Below are 19,016 nucleotides of genomic sequence, written 5' to 3'. Positions count from 1 at the left end.
AGATAGATAGATAGATAGATAGATAGATAGATAGATAGATAGATAGACAGATAGATAGACAGATAGAGGGCACAGGATGAGTTGAAGATGAAGGGGTCATATCTGGAGAATTAAATTAAGGGATGAGAGAGGATTATACTAGGAGAAGGAGAAAGGGAAAGGTAGAACAGGGTAAATTATCTCACAAAAAAACAGAAAAGAAAAGGCTCCTACAGTGGAGGGAAAATGGGGGAAGGTGAGAGGGAATGAGTGAATCTTATTCTCATAGGATTTGACTTAAGGAGGGAATAACTTACACACTCATTTGGGAATGGAAATCTGTCTTACTCTACAGGAAAATGGGGGGGAAGAGGACAAGAGAGTAGGGGGATGATAGAGAGTAGGGCAGATTGGGAAAGGGGATAATCAGAAGCAAATACTTCTGAGGAGGGACAGGGTCAAAAGAAAGAATAGAATAAATGAGGGGGGCAGGATAGGTTTAAGGGAAATAGAGTTAGTTTTTCACAGCATGTCTACTATGGAAGTGTTTTGCATAACTGCACATGTATAACCTATGTTGAGTTGCTTGCCTTTTCAATGAGGGTGGGTGGGGAGGGAGGAAGGGAGAAAATTTGGAACCCAAAGTTTTAAAAACACATGTTTAAAAAAAATGTTTTCACATGCAACTGGGAAATAAGAAATACAAGAAGTGGGGTACAGAAATTTATCCTGCCCTACAGGAAAATAGAAGGGGAAGGGGATAAAAGAAGAGGGGGGAGAGATAGAAGGGAAGGCAAACTAGGAGAAGGGGTATTCAGAATGCATGCCATCTTGGGGTGGGGGGAAGGGTGAGATGGGGTGAAAATTTGGAACTCAAAATCTTGTATAAGTAAATGTTGAAAACTAAAAATAAATATATTTATTAATAAAGAAACTGAACTTGAAAAGAATAGAAAGGAGAGAAGATGTGATGAATTAAAGTCAGAGAGTATTTAATAGAAGGCTTCCTTATGTTACCATTGCTGCCATCCAAGGGGTAAAGAGTTTCTCCTTCAAAGATGGTAACCTAGGGATAGCAGCCTTCTTTATGTCTCCCTAGTATCCCACTTTGACTGCTGTTTTGTCTTGGCATGTCTTCAGCAAGTTAGGGAGTTCACAAGAACAGCAGAGCTATGGCCTTGAGGAAGAAGTGAGAAAATGTACCTTCCACCCTTGCTTACAAAGGTGGGGGGCTACAGGAGTGGAACATTTCAGATACCTTCAGACTTGGTTGATGGGATTGGTTGGTGTTGCTGAAGGCTTTTGTTCCTTTTATTATTTGTATTCTTTGTTACCAGAGGTAGCTTGCTGGGTAGGGAAGGGATAATTTAGAAACTAAAATGATACAATAATAGAAGATATGGGCAGCTATGTGGCACAGTGGATAGAATGTCAGGCCTGGAATCAGGAAGATTTATCTTTGTGAGTTAAAATCTGGCCCTAGATACTTACTAGACTAGGGCGAGTCATTTAACCCTGTTTGCCTCAGTTTCCTCATCTGTAAAATGAGCTGGAGAAAGAATGTCAAACCACTCCGGTATCTTTGCCAAGAAAACCCCAAAGGAGGTCACAAAGAGTCGGACACAACTGAAACAATTCAACAACAACAAATAGAAGATATTAATAACATTTAAAAAACAACCAAACTAGCAGTTATTTAACACTACCAAGTCCCTGGCACTGTGGTGAGCACTGGAAATACAAAGAAAGGCATGATATAGTCCCTGTCTTCTAGGAGCTCATTGGAAGAGACCTTTAAGATTATCTAATTCAATGCCTTCATTTTATATATAGGTAAATTGAGTGCCAGAAAAAAAGGTCACTTACTTACAGTTGTTAGTGCCAGAGCCAAGTGGAGAACCCAGATATACTGATGCCCGGCCTAGTGTTTTGTGTATCTTGACAGAAGTTCTAATGGGCTACAAACTCTATCGGGACTGGACTTGTGATTACATTGGGAGTATGGAGTTCCAAGGAGCTCCTTATACCAATGCAAGTCAGCACTTCTCTCCAGCTTTTAGTTTTAGAAACAGTATGTCAGAGACAAGGTTTGAACCTTGGGCTTTGTGGCGCCAAAGCCATCTCTCTATCCGCTATGCCATACTGTGTCTACAAGGCAAACTATAGATTGGAGGTCTCTTTAGTTAGACCAGACATATAGGTATTAAAGTAACAATCAGGCATTATAGCTCTTTCTCTATTTTATCTATAAATTTTCTGGCTCAGTCTTTTAAAAAAAACACCAGAAAATGCTTATTTTTTTAATGTGGCTTATCCCAACGCGTGAACTCCAGAGGGTTCATTTCATATGCGTGTGCATACATGTTTAATATATATATATATGCACATATATGTATATATGTTGTTGACTCATTGTGACCCCATTTGGGATTTTCTTGGCAGAGATACTGTAGTGGTTTGACATTTCCTTCTCCAGTTCATTTTACAGATGAGGAAATTGAAGTAAACGGGGTTAAGTGACTTGACCAGGATCACATAGCTAATAAGTGTCTGAGACTGGATTTGAACTCAAGTCCTCCTGACTTCAGGGCCAGTGTTCTATCCACTGTGCCACATAGCTGCCTATATATGTATTGCCTACATATACATGCAGATATATATTCTTTCTCACTGTTGAGGGTCCTTCTAGACACTTGCTGGCTCATTCTTCAGCCTGGCTCTTGGGAATATTCTTCATTTCCTTCTAGGTGCCAGGTATGACCCCTTGGTATTAAGTTAATACTGTTCTCCTAGCCCTCTGAATCCCAGTTTGGTAGCGATTTGTTCCCTTGGATTTTGTTTATCACTTCTTTATCAAGTTTCCTTTTCTTAAGTCCAAATTCCACTCAGCAGTTGGTGCTCATTGTCAAATTTTTCTTATTTGAGTCATTTTTGATTACTTCCCAATGTCTGCAGGCAGCAGATGAAAGCAGGGAGCGACAACACTTCTGAGCTGGTGTGTTAGTTAGATGGTGGCCTATGATACTTGGGTTGCATTGAGGAAGACTGAGGGAGAGAAACTCAAGTGAAACATCTTGACAGCAGAATAGCACAGCTCTGCAGGCCCGAGGCTCCCAAGTCCTTTTACCTGTGTCCCTCCCTCTTGTGTGTACCTGGGAGGGTCTGATGTACCAGATCTGTGTGCAAACTACCCAAGGTCCTTGGCTATGAGGATGCTACTGCAAAAGGGCAGTGATAGTGACATCCTTGACAACAACTTCTGACCCTTCCCTATTTTGGAGGATGGCCTTGTACCTAACTAAAATCATCATTTAAAAATATTTATTTATTTTTAGTTTTCAACATTCACTTCCATAAGATTTTTTGTTCCAAATTTTTCCCCATCCCTCCTCTCCCCCTACCCCAAGATGGCATGCAATTTGATATAGTCTCTACATACACATTCATATTAAAACTTATTTTTACAATTGTCACATTGTAAAGAAAAATTAGAACCAATGGGAGAAACCATGAGAAAGAAGAAACAAAAATTAAAAAAAAGAGAGAGAGCAAATAATATGCTCCAATCTGCATTCAGATTCCATAGTTCTTTTTCTAGGTGTGAACAGCATTTTCCATCATGAGTAGAAGTCATCATTTTTAAAAATCATCTTTATTTGATACATTTGTAATCAATTGAGAAGTAAGACAGAATACAATAGAAGCCACTCCCATTTTCAAGGGAATGTGTTTCAACCATCTCTGATAATGATGAAATCCATAAATACTGCATTGTCCTATAATGGGAGGGAGCCAGAAAGGCAGGCTACTGAGATTTAAGTCTCTAAAGTTGTTAGATAGGGCAGAGAAGAAAGTGTCTGGGACACAGGCTTAATTGATATTTTTTTTTCCTTTTCTTACTTGCTCTTTAGGGGAATCTGTGCTAATACAGAGCAGTAGAATCCTTCCCCCAATGTCTATGGTCAGGGGCACAGGGTCCTTAATGCCAGATTTAGCAAGTTCAGTTCCTTTATTGAGAAGCCTTTGACATGGCAGGGGAAGGCACTGCAGGCTGAGGCTGAGGCTAGACATTGGAAGGTGTCTGCTCTGAAAGCTTTCAAGGAGGGATCCTGGTATTTCACATACGGTACTAGGAAACTTGATGTGGCTATTTCTAAGGGCTTCTGATATACAACATAAATAGAAAAGAGGGATATTTTTTCACAATAGCATTTTCAGAACTAGCAGATGTGGTCCAAAAGGCACTTGATTTAGAATCAACTGGCCTAAGATTCGATTTTGGTCTGACACTAGTTATCTAACCATGGAGACACATGGTGCTGGAGTCTCATTTTCCTTATCTGTAAAATGGAGTTAAAAATACTTATACTGCCTACCTTATGGAGTCATTGTGAGGAAAGCATTGTCTAAATCTTAAAATGCTATACACATCTGAGTTATTATTACAATGGTTATTGCCTAATTATCATTAGATTTACCTTAACTTCAATTAGTGGATATAGCTCTGGACTTGGAGTCAGGATGACCTGAGTTTGAATCCTGTCTCAGAGACTCACTAGTTATGTGACCATAGGCAAATGATTTAAACTTTCCCAGCCTCAGTTTCCTCATCTGCAAAATGGGGACAATAATAGCAACCTAACAGGTGTACTGTGAGAAATTACGAGACAATACATGCAAAACTCTTTGTAACCCTAAACACTAGCATTTCCAACTCTGGGTTAAGGATAATCTTCGTGGGATTCACAGAATCATGGATCTCCCAAGTATGAGGGAATCTGTGATATCATAGAATTCTTTAGACTTGGCTTCAGAGATTATTTTTTCCTTCTCCTCCTCTATCTAATCCCCTCCCCTCTAACTGAACTGAATTAGATTTTTTCTTCTAGAGAAATGATCATAGGAGCATAGCTGAGAGCTGGAGGACTCTTTAGAGATCATCAAATAATGCCCCCCTCCCATTTTTTAAGATGAAACTCAGACCCGGGGAGTTTGAGCACCTTGCTCAAGCTCACTTAGGCGGAAAGTATCAGAGATGAGATTTGAACTGAAGTTTTCTGACTCCAAACATGGCACTCTTTCCTCTAAACTTGTGCCAACAGGGATATATATCCCTGAATACGAAGGAAATCAGAAAGGGTAAATAGATGAGAAGGGAAAGAAGGCAGAATCAAACTATAACCAGAGATGATCAGGCTTAGGGGCAGTTAGTTGGTGCAGTGGATAAAGCACCAGCCTAGAGTCAGGAAACCTCATCTTCATGAGTTCAAATCTAGCCTCAGACACTTACTAGAGCATTCCAAGCTCATATCGGGTCTGATGAGTCACAGTTGGACACATTATAACTTGACTCTAACATAGTGAGAAAGAAGGATAACAACCAACCAACCAACCGATTGTGGGCAAGCCAATTAACCCTCTTTGCCTCAGTTTCCTCATCTGTAAAATGAGCTGGAGACAGAAATGGCAAACCATTCTAGTATCTCTGTCAAGAAAATCCCAAATGGGGTCACAGAGAGTTGGACACGACTGGAAAATGACTGAACAACTACAAATCATGCTCATCCTTTTAAGGCCTTGAGGTGAGGGAAGGAGGATGGGTAAGAGCCCCAATACATGGTTTGAAAGGTTCCCTAGGCTGTTGTCGCTTTCATGGCTTGGCTCAGCTCTGTCCGTTGTTATAGGTCTCACTGACATTGGCAGCGTAACAGAGGTCATACTTCACTTGGATGAGGTGCCCCAAGTCCTGCATGCCCTTTATGTTTAAGGGACAAAGACGCTTGCATTTACTATTAGCCATGCAGACCTGCTCTCTCCAGTTGCTTTTAATACAAATACTACACATTTCTTTGGACTACTATAAGAAAATTCTTACTCCTTCTCTTTGACTGACCCTGACTCCAGTTAGGGGGAAAAAAACCAGTTCATCACTTCTTGATCATCTGATATCTTAAGATCATAGATTTAGAGCTGGAAGTGAGCTGCTTATTATAATGATAGCCAACATTTATATAGTGCTTTAAGGTTTGCAAAAAAAAGAATACATGCTATTTGATTCTTGCAATAATCCTATGATCAACTCCATTTTACAGATGGATAAATAGATTGAGAGCAGTGAAGTGACTCAGGATCACACAGCTAGTCGTGTCTGAGGCATGATTCAAACTCAGGTCTTCCTAACTCAATCCTCGGTACTCTCTCCACTACACCCTCTTGCAGCCCTAGAGAGCATCTAGTTGAACCTGCTCGGTTTATGGAACGTAGAATCATAGGTATAGAGGTAAAAGGGACCTTTGATGTTCATTGGCTCAAAGATCTAGGCCTCAGGAGCCTATAGGGCCCCCAGAGGCCATCTAAACCAACCTCCTCATTTTACAGATGAGAGAACTGAGACCCATGGGATTTCATTGAATTATTCAAGGTCAAACAAGCAGTAAGGGTTGGAGGCAGGATTTGAACCCAGATCCTCTGACTTCAGAGATACTGGGCCACACCACCTCCCCTTCATAAATTGTCTGAGCCTAAAATTCAAAAGATCCTATGATTATAGATCAGTATAGCTGGAAGGGGTCTCAGAGGCCATCAAATTCAACCTCTTCACTTTACAGATGAGGAAACTAAGGATCAGTTATGTAACATGCTTAAATCACCTCACTAGTAAGTGACAAAAGTAGAATTTGAGGCCTAGTTGTCTTGCCAGTTCTTTTCTTGCTGAACCGCACTGCTTCCCCTATGATAAGATAGAGCGCAAGGCCTGGAGTCAGGAAGACTCATCTTCCTGAGTTCAAATCTGGTCTCAGATACTTACTAGCTGTGTGACCCTGGGCAAGGGAATTAACCCTGTTTGCCTCATCTATAAAATGAACTGGAGGAGGAAATGGCAAACCACTCCAATATCTTTGCCAAGAAAATCCCAAATGAGGTCATGAAGAGTTAGACACAACTGAAAAATTCAATAGATGTTCCCATGTCTGTGCTTCTGTTGCTTAATGTTAAAACTTCCCTTTCAACAGATGCTGAACCATGTTTTCTTACATATCAGCTGGGTGGTGCAATGGATAGAGTGCTGGACCTGGAGTCAGATGAACTGAGTTCAAAATTTGGCTTCAGACACTTACTGCCTGTGTGACCCTGGGTAAGTCACTGACCCTCTGTTTGCCTCAGTTTCTTCAACTATAAAATGAGCTGGAGAAGGAAATGGCAAACCACTCCAGTTTCTTTGCCAAGAATACCCCATATGGGGTCACGAAGAGTCGGATATGACTGAAACAACTAAAAAACAACAAATGGCCACATAGTAGGTGCTATATAAATGTTCACTATCATCATCATCATTGACATCATCATCATCATCATCATTATTATTATTATTATTATTATCATTAACAGAGAGAATGGGGACTCTTGGTAGGGAATACTGTATACACTGTCAATGTCACTTGGTTTTACTTGACAAGGAAGGGCCTAATAGCCGTGGTGGTTGTGTTGAGATATACTTTAAAAAAAGACTTGTAAAAAAAGCAATAACAAATATAAATTGTAAATAAATATATATTAAAAAAAAAGAAACTATTTCTATTTCAGTGTAAATGCAACTGGCTCCTTTTATTACAGTTATCTAATAACAGTCTGGGGCTAATCGGAGGAGAAGGAGAAAGAAAGAATGTTGTTTCTATTCCATCTTGGCATCTGAAAAGTTAGAAGCGTTTCACTTATCTCAGGAAATAGTGGTAGAGGATACAAGCAGCAGCTTGGCAAATGTGGCAGGACTGGTGCCAGGACTTTTGAGTCTACAACTTCCTTCACACTGTCTACCTGGAAAGGCTTCTTCCCTCTTGTAGGGCTCCTATAGCATGGGCCAGATTGCTATGCTCACATTTCTACTGCTCGCTTTCATCATCAAAAACCAGCACTCACATTTGAATTTCAGAATCACACAGAAGATCACATGGGGTAGTGGGAAAAGCACTGGATTTAGAGTCCAAAGACCTGGGTTCAAATTCCAGTTTTGCTACTTAATACCTGCATGATCTTAAGCCCTTAACTGTGGCATGTCCTAATGAATAGGGTGCTGGACTTGAGAGTCAGAAAGGCCTAGGTTCAAATCTAGCCTCAGACTCTTAGTAATTGTATGATCTTAGGCAGCTATGTGGCTCAGTGGAGAAAGGCCTGGAGTCAGGAAGACCTGAGTTCAAATCCAGCCTTAGACACTTACTAGCTTGAGAAGGATATGACAAACCACTCTAATATCTTTGCCAAGAAAACCCCATGGACAGTATGGTACACCAGGGTTATGAAGAGTTGAACATGACTGAACAAAATTTATATGGGTGTTAGTTTCTTCATCTGTAAAATGAAGGGAATGGAGATGCCAAAAGATGGGAATAGTCAATGTTGGAGAAATTGTATAAAAAAATGCATTGTTTGGTGGAACTGTGAATTGATATAATTATTTTGGAAATCAATTTGGAATTATGCAAAAAAAAGTATTTTAAATGACCATATATATCCTTTGACCCAGAGAGTCCACTGTTAGCCATATCCAAGAGGGCAAAAAGAAAGATCTTATATCCACTCAAATGTTTATAGAAACACTTTTTGTAGTGGCAAAGAACTGGGATCAAAATAAATGCCTGTTGATTGAAGGCATTTCCCAAAATAACTAAACAACTATGGTATGTGAACGTAATGGTGTATTACTGTGCCGTAAGAAAAGAAGAATATGATGAATATAGGTAAGCATGGGAAGACTCGTAAGAACTGATGCAAAGTGAAGTAAGCAGAGCCAAGAAAACAGTATACACAATGACAGAATAATGTAAATGGAAAGAATAATCAGCACTGGCCTTGGAGTCAGGAGGGCCTGGGTTCAAATCCAGCCTCAGACACATAACACTCACTAGCTGTGTGGCTCTGGGCAAGTCACTTAACCCCAAATGCCTCACCAGAAAAAAAAAAAAGAATAACTACCATGAAATGCTTGTTGAAAGTAAATGTTACAAAATCATAATGACCAAGCTTAGCCCCAAAGAAAAGATATAAAAAGATACCTCCCTTGCTCTTGTGCAGAGGTCCATGAGAATGATAAAATGAATGGAATATCAAATTACTGATTAGTTTTGCTGATTTTTTTGTATTTGTTTTATTTATTTTGGTTATAAAGGATGAGTTTCTGGGAAGAGGCATGGGGAAGGATATAGGGGGTGATAAAAAACAAAAGACATCAATAAAATCTATTAAAAAAAAAAGAACAACAACAACAAAAAAAACTGGAGAAGGTTAGACTAGATAATTTTTAAGGTCCTTTCCAGTTCTAAATCTATGATGCTATAAACTTATGTATTTATTGGCAAAATCTTTGTAGAAGGCAACATTGTTTTTGCTTGGAAAATCTGAAAGCTGTATGACTATAGTATTTTACTTTCATGAATTCATTCACTGGAAAGTGATATAGAACCCATTAAGCTGGCAATATCACTTCCAGGCATATACTAAGGAGATGAAAAATTGGGAAAAGACTCACATGTACAAAAATATTTGTATCAATGCATTTTTTTTGTTGTAGGAAACAACTTGAAACAAAGAAAAGGTCCATCAATTTGAGAATGGTAAACATTATATTATAAAAATTATTATACCATGAGAAATAGTAACTATGAAGAATTTAGAGAAACTTGGGAAGACTTGTATAAACCAAGGAAGAGTGAAATGAGCAGAAACAGGAAAACAACTTACATGATGATCACACAAATATAAAGGAAAAGCAGGAAAACAACATTGAAAGACTTTTAAAAAATGAAAAAAAAAGATCTCAGAATTGATAAACACAGTGACCCACCATTACTTAAAAAAAAACAAACCAGCAACAAAAAACTAGTGACAAAATATGCCTTCTGCCTCTTGGTAAAGAGATGCAGAGTGAGTCTTTCATTTTTAGACATGCTCAATATATTGATTTCTTTCTTAAATATATTTATTATAAGGGAGGACTTCTAATATGGTGAGGAGAAGGGTCTGAGAGGGTAAATTAGTGTGTAGTGAAAGAGATACTAAAACAAAAAAAGAATCAATAAAGTATTTAAATAGAATGCATATGCAGAAAAACAAAACTAAGTACACATATAAATGTGGCAATTTTGTTTGCTAAATTTAACATACATTTTTCAAAACAAATTGTACCTAACAGACATTCACAAATTCATATAGAACCCTTTGTTTTTTATATGTTAAAGTATTTTTGATAAATAGTAAGTTAATAATATTAAAAATTCTAAAAGGAAAGTTGTGTGGAAGAAAACACCTTTTTTGGGGGCGGAGGTGTTCAGACCTATGTGTGATTTTAGCAAAGTAAAGAACTCCTGGTATGGTAACTCCCTTCACTGATGCAGATCTGCAACTCATCCTTAACTCATCAGTTCAGGGAGTTGGCTGGGGCACTGAAAAGTTAACTTTCTCACCCAGGATCTCAGCAATTGAATCTAATTCTAATCAACTCCAAAGGTGACCCTCTCTCACTACATAACATGGTACACCAATGAGGAATAGACATATCTATGTGTAAAATTTTCAACCTTTCCCAAAAATAGGGTAAACCTAACAACACTGTTCATTAAAAGCCACTAACTTGAACATGATTGACTAAATGTGGTCCCTCCTTTACTTAGAACTCTCTTTGACTTTTATGAACACATTAGATAGAAAGTCATCCTACATACACTTAAAATACTGGAGTGATGACAGCTCCTTCCACCAATGTAGGTCATCACAACTTGGGGTTTTAGCAAACTGTCTTTGAGAATTGCTGTGGCCAAAACTATTGAACACCTGGTGGTCAAACTTTTAGTGACAAGCTTTTCCAAAGTGCCCTAGGCTGGTCTTTGGAGGAGGACAAACAGCCCATTACCAGGCACAGATGAAACATGTAACAAAATTCCTTTTCCTAGAATCTGAGAAAACAGTTCTGTGAACTATCCAGTGGGGTTGGTTAAATGTAGATTTTCTTTCTGGAGGGAGAACTGGTAAAAGGAAACAGAAACAACAGGCAGATGAAGAGAAAGAACAATTATGCCCTTGGGGAAAGAAAATATGAAGGTCAGGTTACTAGGCAACCCCTGCATCATGGTGGCACAATGCACTCCAGCAGCAAAAATCAAGTGGGTACAGCAGCTCAGTCAGCAGTAGGCAGGAATATGCAGGCTACTTTTCTATGTGAATTGCTGTCATTATGGCTGGAAGGCAGGTACAACAGGCGCTATGTAAAAGGTACTCTTCTAATGGTAAGCTAGATTTTGAGGAAACAGTCTTTTGGACCTCTATGTGCAGTGAAGCAACTTTGTCATTACAATCCTGGTGCTGACTCTTTATTGAAGGAAAATGCCCTCAGAAACCTGCGGAAAGTCCCTTTTCCTGTTCCCCTAACCATAAATTCAATAGGGACAGTATTGGTATAGGACTAGGAGTCAGAAGACCTGGGTTTGAATCCTCCTTCTTCAATTTATTAGCTGTGTAATCCCAGGACAAGTCTCTTAATTGTTCTTAGACTTGTGTTCTTCCTACATAAATTGGGAATAATCATCTCTCTGCCTCTCTCAGAAGGTCATACAGATCAAAGCGGAATGACATTTAGAGTTCTATATCCACGTAAGCTGTTATTATGATGGGCTGAGGCCTTGGTATGATCTCACAGCCTTGGAACATGGGATTTTCAGATTTTGCAATTGGTAGAGAGAATCAAGGTTAACTTCTGAGTAAAGTAAACATCAGAGTCTGAGAATTGTCATTTTAAATAACAGCTCCATACCTATTTACTACATTGCTTTCTCTCCAAACTTGTCTTTCACTATTGCTCTACATGGTTCTTTTCCTTCAACCAACCTGGTCTCGGCCTAGAAAAGATACATGATGTCTTAGAGTCAACTCAAACTCCATTTCCTCCTTCTGACTGCCCCCATCCCCAAGTGACCTTCCCTTTCTCTGAACTGCTTTGGCCATTACTGTCTGCAGTTGTCATTTAGCATAAATCACACACTTTCACAGCAACTATTTATCCTTTTACATATATTGGCTATCTCCTCAGCTAGACCACAATTCTTTTGATCCTTAAAGTCTCACTCAATGATTTATTTGTGTGGGGTAGTCATCCAAGAAATGTTTGTTGGCAACAGTGTTAACCGCCTTGCAGTTCTGTTCCACTAGGAGATGTTTTAAATAAAGTTTTACTTTGCAAATGAGAAAAACAGAAAATAATTTCATTACTTTCCATTTCTGACTCTATTCACATTTTTTGTTCTTTTGGCCCCATATTGGAGCACCAATTCAATTCAGTTCAATAAACATTTGTCAAATCTAAGTTTAAGATTCTGTCCTATGCACCAAGGCTATAAAGAAAAATTGACACAGCCTCTTCCCTTTAGAAAATAGGAAAGATTTAGTTGCCATGACCACAAGTAACTATAAGATAATGTAGACTATGAAAAAACAAGGTCAAACAGAATGGTCTAGAGATTCAAGGAGGGAAAGATCACTTCTAGTTAGGGTGTGAGAATTAGGGAAGGAAGTTCATGTTATACATGAATTGAGCTTTGTAGGAGGAAAAACATTTCAACAAGCAAAGATATGGAACTGTGCATGCGAATGTGTGGATGCAGAGAAGGCAGAATGAAACTGGGGCCCAGTCAATGAATGATCCAATGGGGCTCTTGTGCATGAAGGAGAAGAGTATTAAATGAGGCTGGAAAGGTAGATTAGAATGAGATTGTGAGAAGCCTTGAATGCCAACCTAAGGAGTCTATTATTCACTAGGCAAAGAGGAGCCATGAAAAGTTTTTGAGTGTGACAAAGGCTGTGCGTTAGGAAAATGACTTTGGCAGCAACAGAAAGGATGGATTAGAGAAGGAAGAACTTTGGGAGAGAATCTGCTTAGAAGGTCATTATGAAAGATTCTAGAAAGTCTGACATAGGAGACAGCGTGAGCAGGGAGAAAGGGAACAGGTGGGAATGGTAATAATGACAATGATAATTGATATTATGAGATAGGATTGATAGGATTTGACAACAGAGAAGAGTGAAAGATGACTCTGAAGATGGTGGTGCCATGTACAGAAGTGGGGAAGTGATGAGGAGGAATGTATCTTGATGAAGAAGATGATTCCAATTTTGGACACATTGGATTTGAAGTACTGGGAGCATGTCCCCATGGAAGTTTGCAGAGTGCAGTTGGAAATGGAAGACAGGAGTTGAGAGGAGAGACTGGGCCTGAAGAGAAACATCCATATAGAGGTGATGACTAAAGCCAGTAGAAGAAAATGCCAAGGGAAAGAGTAAATGGAGAAAAGGTCTAAGCACAGAAATTTGAGATTTATGAGTCATAAGATCATAGATTTAGAGTTAGAAGGGTCCTCAGAGGACATCTAAATCCAACCCCCTCATTTTATAACCAACAAGCATTCAATAAGCACCTACTATGCCTCATACTATTAAAAGTGCCTACTATGTGTCAAGCACTGTCCTAAGAGCTGGACATACAAAGAAAAGCAAGAGAGGGTTCCTGGTCTCAAGAAACTCACAGTCTAATAGGGAGACAATATGCAAACAATTAGTTACAAACAAGATATATGCAGAATGAACTTGGAAATAATCAACAGAGGGACAGCACTAGAATTAAAGGGATGGGTAAAGGTTTCTCAGAGAAGGTAGAGTTTTAGCTTGGACTTGAAGGAAGCCAGGGAAGCCAGGAAGTAAGAGATGAGGAGAAAGAGCATTCCAGGGAGGGGGGCAGCCAGTGAAAATGTCCAGAGTAGGAAGATGGAGTTCTGTTTTAGGAACAGCAATGAGGCTGGTGTTACTGGATTCCAGAGTATTTGGGGGAGAGTAAGGCATAACAAGACTAGAAGGAGAGGAGGGGGTCAGGTTATGACAGGCTTTAAGGGCCGTACTGAGAATTTTATATTTGATTATGGAAGTGATAAGGAGCCATGGATGTTTATCGTGTTGGGGGATGGTATGGTTTAGATCTGTGCTTTGGCAAGATTAATTTGATACCTGAGTGGTGGATGTGCTGGAGTGGGGGTTACACTTAAGGCAGGGAGAAAACTGAGTCCCAGGGAAGGTAATTGAACTGCTCAGGGTCATAAAGTTGCCATGGCAGCTATAATACCAACAAGTTCTGGAATGCTAATGCATCAACGTAGAATTCTAGGAGTCCTGCCATCGCTTTGATTAGCTTTGAGCTACTGAATCCCCAGCCATTTCCCCTCTTACTTACCGCATTATGAATTCTTTAAAACACAATCGCAACTTGTTGTGATGCCGGTAAAGTTTTGGGTCAGCTGGAATTTCGGCCAAGAACACTTGGGCTACCTCTAGTGGTCCCTGACAGAAACAAGAAAATACATTAATGTTTCACTTAAAAGAAAACAAATTTCCTCAACATTTAAAAAAAAAAATGATTTATTTGGCTCAAAATTTTGATTCACAGAGTGATTAATTTTTTATCCAGACCTGTGATTTCAGTGGCGTTGAAAACACACCGAGGAGTAACCTCCACTGACCTCTACCGCACGTTCAATCCCTGGGTGTTCTCCTGCCCCGCTCAGGAGCCAAACCAAGGCGGGTGGGGGGGATAAAAGGAGACACAGGACTCTGGAGTCAGAGGCCCTAGGCTCAAATCCCATCTCTGACAATTGCCGATGGGACCCGGGACAAATCATTTAACTTCCCCAATCCAAGTTTTCTCATTGTAAAATGAAGGGCTAGATGACCTCTGAGGTCCAGACCAGCTCTGCAACTACGATGCTGTGACCTGTAGGGTCTCAGAGCCGTGGCGCCCTTCTTCCAGGACCTTCTCCTACCCCCAGCATGACTGCACCTATAGTCAGACTCTTGTCTGTGCTGCCCTTTCCCCGCTGAAGCAAAAGAATTTCTAGTTATGGCTCCATCTTGAGTTTAGCTGGGAGGGCGGCCATATACAGTAACAGGAATCCTGGAATTTCGGCTAAATGAGGCCTTCACCCTTCTCTCTCTCGTCTCTCCATAGGTGAGAGTCAGTCTCTATAAACAAACAACTCATCTATAAGGAATCCTCCCACAGGCACAGTCTGGGTCAGAGAGGGTCCCCATGTCAGGTCCAGTCTGGATCCCAAATCCTGTAGCATGGAGATTGCCATATTGGAGACAAGATCTCGGTTCAACGCTTGGCCCAGATATTTACTGTATGATCCCCGGGCAAGTCACTTACCCTTTCAAACCTTTATATGTTAAATGAAATGTTGGACCAGATGACCTCAAAGATGACCTTTATTTCATCCCTAAATCGATACTGTTAAGAGTTGTAAAGGCAGTTTTCTGCTTACCCAGACAACTCATCTTTCGGATTTTTTTCTCCGTTGGATGGTTACATGAAAGCAGAGGCAAAGAAGATAGGAAAAACTTCCTTGGGCTCTTCTGAACTCTGCGAATGTCTGACTTAAGTTTAACAGTTTCCTCTGTGGTTTGGGCCACATAGATAAGACAGAGAAAGAGGATAGGACTGCAATTCAAGGAGAAAGTGAGATTGCACTTCCTTTCATTCCAGTGGCTCTTTTACCTGATTCACAGTGGCCCCCACAGAGCCTTGTAACACCATCTGAAGCATCTTGGCATCTGGTGGCTCCTGGTTGACGGCCACGGCCAACTCTAGGGTCTTTTTCTTCATGTCTTCAATGGCAACTTCAATTGGGGTCAGCACAAACTGAAAAAAAAAACCCAAAAAACAAAAATGGGAGGAAGTCATCATCTGTTCCTAACAAATAGAGACAGGGACAGAGACAGCTATGAGACACAGGATTTCATTGGTATAGGGAACTCTTGGTTAAGGAAATTCCCTCTATCAATGCAGGTTATCAGTTCCTTTGCAATTTAGAGTCTTGGAAGGTTAAACTAATCTAATCTACAGTTATCCCTTCCACATTACTGGGGTTAGGGGCATGGCACCCCTCGATCTGGAAAACTTGTACAAAATTTTTTGGCCCTCTCTTTGTACCAGAGAAGTATGATTTTTTTTCTTTTTCTTTTATGAGGTGTTTACAGTATTACACATGCATTGTATACATTTCTGAGTTTCTAAACTTTTTCCGTTGTCTGTGGTTTCTGCAAAACTCTCCCCAAATTCCCATTTAATTTCTTATGCCAACCCATGATATATCAAAACCACAATGGGGAAAATCATGATGTGGAAGGAATAACTGTAATCTAATCTAATCTAGTTTAGATATGTCAGAGGCAGAGCTTGAACTGAGTCTTCATGGCTCCAAAGGCCACTATGCCATGCCAATATGGCATATACTATAAGCATAGGGACTGGACTTCTTATTTCATTGCTACAGGGAGCAGCTAAATGAGGAAACTCCTTCTACCAACGCAGGTAACCTGTACCTTATCAACTACTTAAATAAGGTCACTGAAAAATTAAATGACTTCTGGTTTACACAGCCAAGATATGTCAGAGGTAGGAACTGAACCCAGGCCTTCTTGGCTCTGAGGCTGGCAGACTCTTACTAATACAAATACTGGGCGGAATTAGAGATGGGGGACAAATAGGGTGATTAGATCCATGGGCACAGGGCAAAGAAGAAATGGTTAGAAGAATTTCGAGACAATCTGAATGAGGAAAGATTGCTTTACGTGAATCTTATTTCTATTCCAGTTGCATTTCCATTATGGGGGCATAGTATTCCATTTGCAACTGGGAGAATTAAGGGCTGTTATGAGGATCACAAGAGGTGATGTAATGAAATGAGTACTTTGGAAAAACTTAAAAGTCTATGTAAATGTCAGCTCTGGTTATTATTACCAGGCCTCTGACATCTAATACTCTTTTTTGGTATCGTAGAAAGTGGTTCTTTCAACCCAACTTGAAGGTAAATTTCTAGTCAATAGGGTTTTAGTGGTACACCTATCATCGTTTAGTATAACCATCCTCTCTGTAAAGTTGTGGCTATCGTGATAGAAGGGAAGGTCAGAGTGTCAAGAGAGCCTGGTCCAGAATCAAATAGGTCTTCATCATTTGTCCTGGCCTACAATGGTCCTACTGTTCAATACCTGTTAAACCAGCATCAGGACTGGACTTGTTATTTCATTGGTATAGAATTCCTAGATAAGGAAACTCCCTCTATCAAGTGTTACAACGGCAATTAAAAAAATCAATAAGGCATATATAGTAGCTGCCCAATATAGGTTTGTTATTGCCAATAAATAACAATACTAATTCCAGAATTACCCATAGGAATTTACATAAAATAGGGGCAGAGAGCAGCTGTCTGACTGAATCTGGACACTCACTCCACTTTTGGAGTAAAAGTATTTCCAGGTAGGAATTTGCAAAGGCTCCCTTCTTTCTATTTTCATTGCCTTATGATCTAGAGAGACCAAACTCTAATTTAGATCCCTTTTCTAGGAGTTCCTTCGGCAGTCCTCCTCCAATTCCACTTCCAAGTTTTCAACAGCTTCATTCCCCCAAATTGTAGTCCTTTCCTGGTGACATTACCTCTTCCTTTTGGATGACTCTGATTCTGGTCTTGATGTAGGGGAAGGCATGCATGGTGGTCAGGATGGTGTTCCTCCTGTATTGCTCATTCAGCTCACCCCGGGGCCGTCCCTCCAGGGTAAAGGGCGTTGTGTACATGAATCTTCGGAGGTTGAAGTTCTTCTCAAAGTAGGTTACCCTGTCTTTCATCTCATACTCATCAAAATATGGCTCCACAAAAGTGATTTGTATGTAGGCCTAAGGGAAGGGAGGGAAGAGGAGGGAGGAAATGAGCCTCATTTTCCAACCACAGAAACAAATCATGACGAAGGAAGGGAAAAGACATGCTGGGACACATCAAACAACTGGATCTCTTTGACTCCACTGAGGCTGTGGTAATGATGGCATCAAGAGGGAATTCAACTCCTCTCCAGGACCCCTCCCCACTCCAAAGTCAAAGTTTTCTTATTCAGAAATGTCTTTCTTTTTAAAATTTTCACCAAAGAAATTTTAATTAAAATTTAGGCCTTAAATTAATCTCTAGGGAAATTAAAAACTCAATACATTTGAAATTTTAAAATAAGTTCCTACTAAATCTCCTACTAATGCTTTTATTTTTAAAATTTGACTGATAACATTAGTAGGACAACTCTTCAGGAAACTTGGGTTTGCTGTTCCCAGATACAGGGTCATTATGATGTTAGTCTTCATAGGGTATCTAGGTGGCACAGTGGACGGAGAGGTGGGCCTGAGTTCAAATCTGTCCTCAGATACTAGCTGTGTGACCTTGGGCAAGTCACTTCACCCTGCCTGCCTCAGTTTTCTCATCTATAAAATGAGCTGGAGAAGGAAATGGCAAGTAACTCCAGGATCTTTGCTAAGAAAACCTCAAATGGGGTCACTAAGAGTCAGCCATGACTGAAATGACTAAATAACAGCAACATGATGTTAGTCAAGGAATAGAAAAATCAGACAGGATGGTAAATTGTGCATCCCCAACTGGTGGGTCATTGTTTTGTTTTTTGGATTTATATTTCAAGTTATTGGGAAGAATTATTGAAAACCCAGGCAAAGTGAAAAAAAATTTCCCTTTGTCTCACCACACCACATGCATTTCTTTTGTTTCAGGTCATGTGCATTTCCAAAATATCATAGCATAGGGCCACAGAATTAGAGCTGAAAGGAACTTTATAGGTCATTGAGCCCAATCCCCTAGTTTTACAGATGAGGAAACTGAAGCTTAGAGAATGTAAGTCACTTGCTTAGGGCCACACAGCTGATAAATATTTAAATTGGGATCTGAACCCAAGTCTTCTTGACTCCAACTCCAAAGCTGCTTAATATTCTTCAACCTCCTCCCCATCCCAAAAAGTCATTCCTTGTGATAAAGAGTAAAAAAGCAAGAAAAAGCAATTTAGTAAAACTATCTCATTGAGTCTGACAGTGCATACAATCTAGAATGTCCTTTTAGTATACATGGTAAGAGAGAAAGAAAGAAAGAAAGAAAGAAAGAAAGAAAGAAAGAAAGAAAGAAAGA

General features: G+C 39.8%; 1 protein-coding gene across 3 annotated transcripts in view; it reads right to left on the bottom strand.

Annotated features, from left to right (window-relative positions):
• The window catches only part of DOCK8 (dedicator of cytokinesis 8), a 316,592-nt gene that overhangs the window by 8,121 nt on the left and 289,455 nt on the right, over positions 1–19,016 (bottom strand). For all 3 annotated transcript variants that reach the window (XM_027839563.1, XM_027839565.1, XM_027839564.1), the window contains 3 exons: positions 17,501–17,737; positions 15,563–15,706; positions 14,243–14,349 (listed from right to left, as the gene is read on the bottom strand). In XM_027839563.1, coding sequence (XP_027695364.1) covers positions 14,243–14,349; positions 15,563–15,706; positions 17,501–17,737 — 488 coding nt within the window. The remainder of the gene's footprint in view (positions 1–14,242; positions 14,350–15,562; positions 15,707–17,500; positions 17,738–19,016) is intronic.

This window comes from Vombatus ursinus, unplaced genomic scaffold, assembly GCF_900497805.2.
Source record: "Vombatus ursinus unplaced genomic scaffold, bare-nosed wombat genome assembly UNPS02014832.1, whole genome shotgun sequence".
NCBI classification, from domain to species: domain Eukaryota; kingdom Metazoa; phylum Chordata; class Mammalia; order Diprotodontia; family Vombatidae; genus Vombatus; species Vombatus ursinus.
This window is presented reverse-complemented; position numbering and strand designations above follow the sequence as displayed.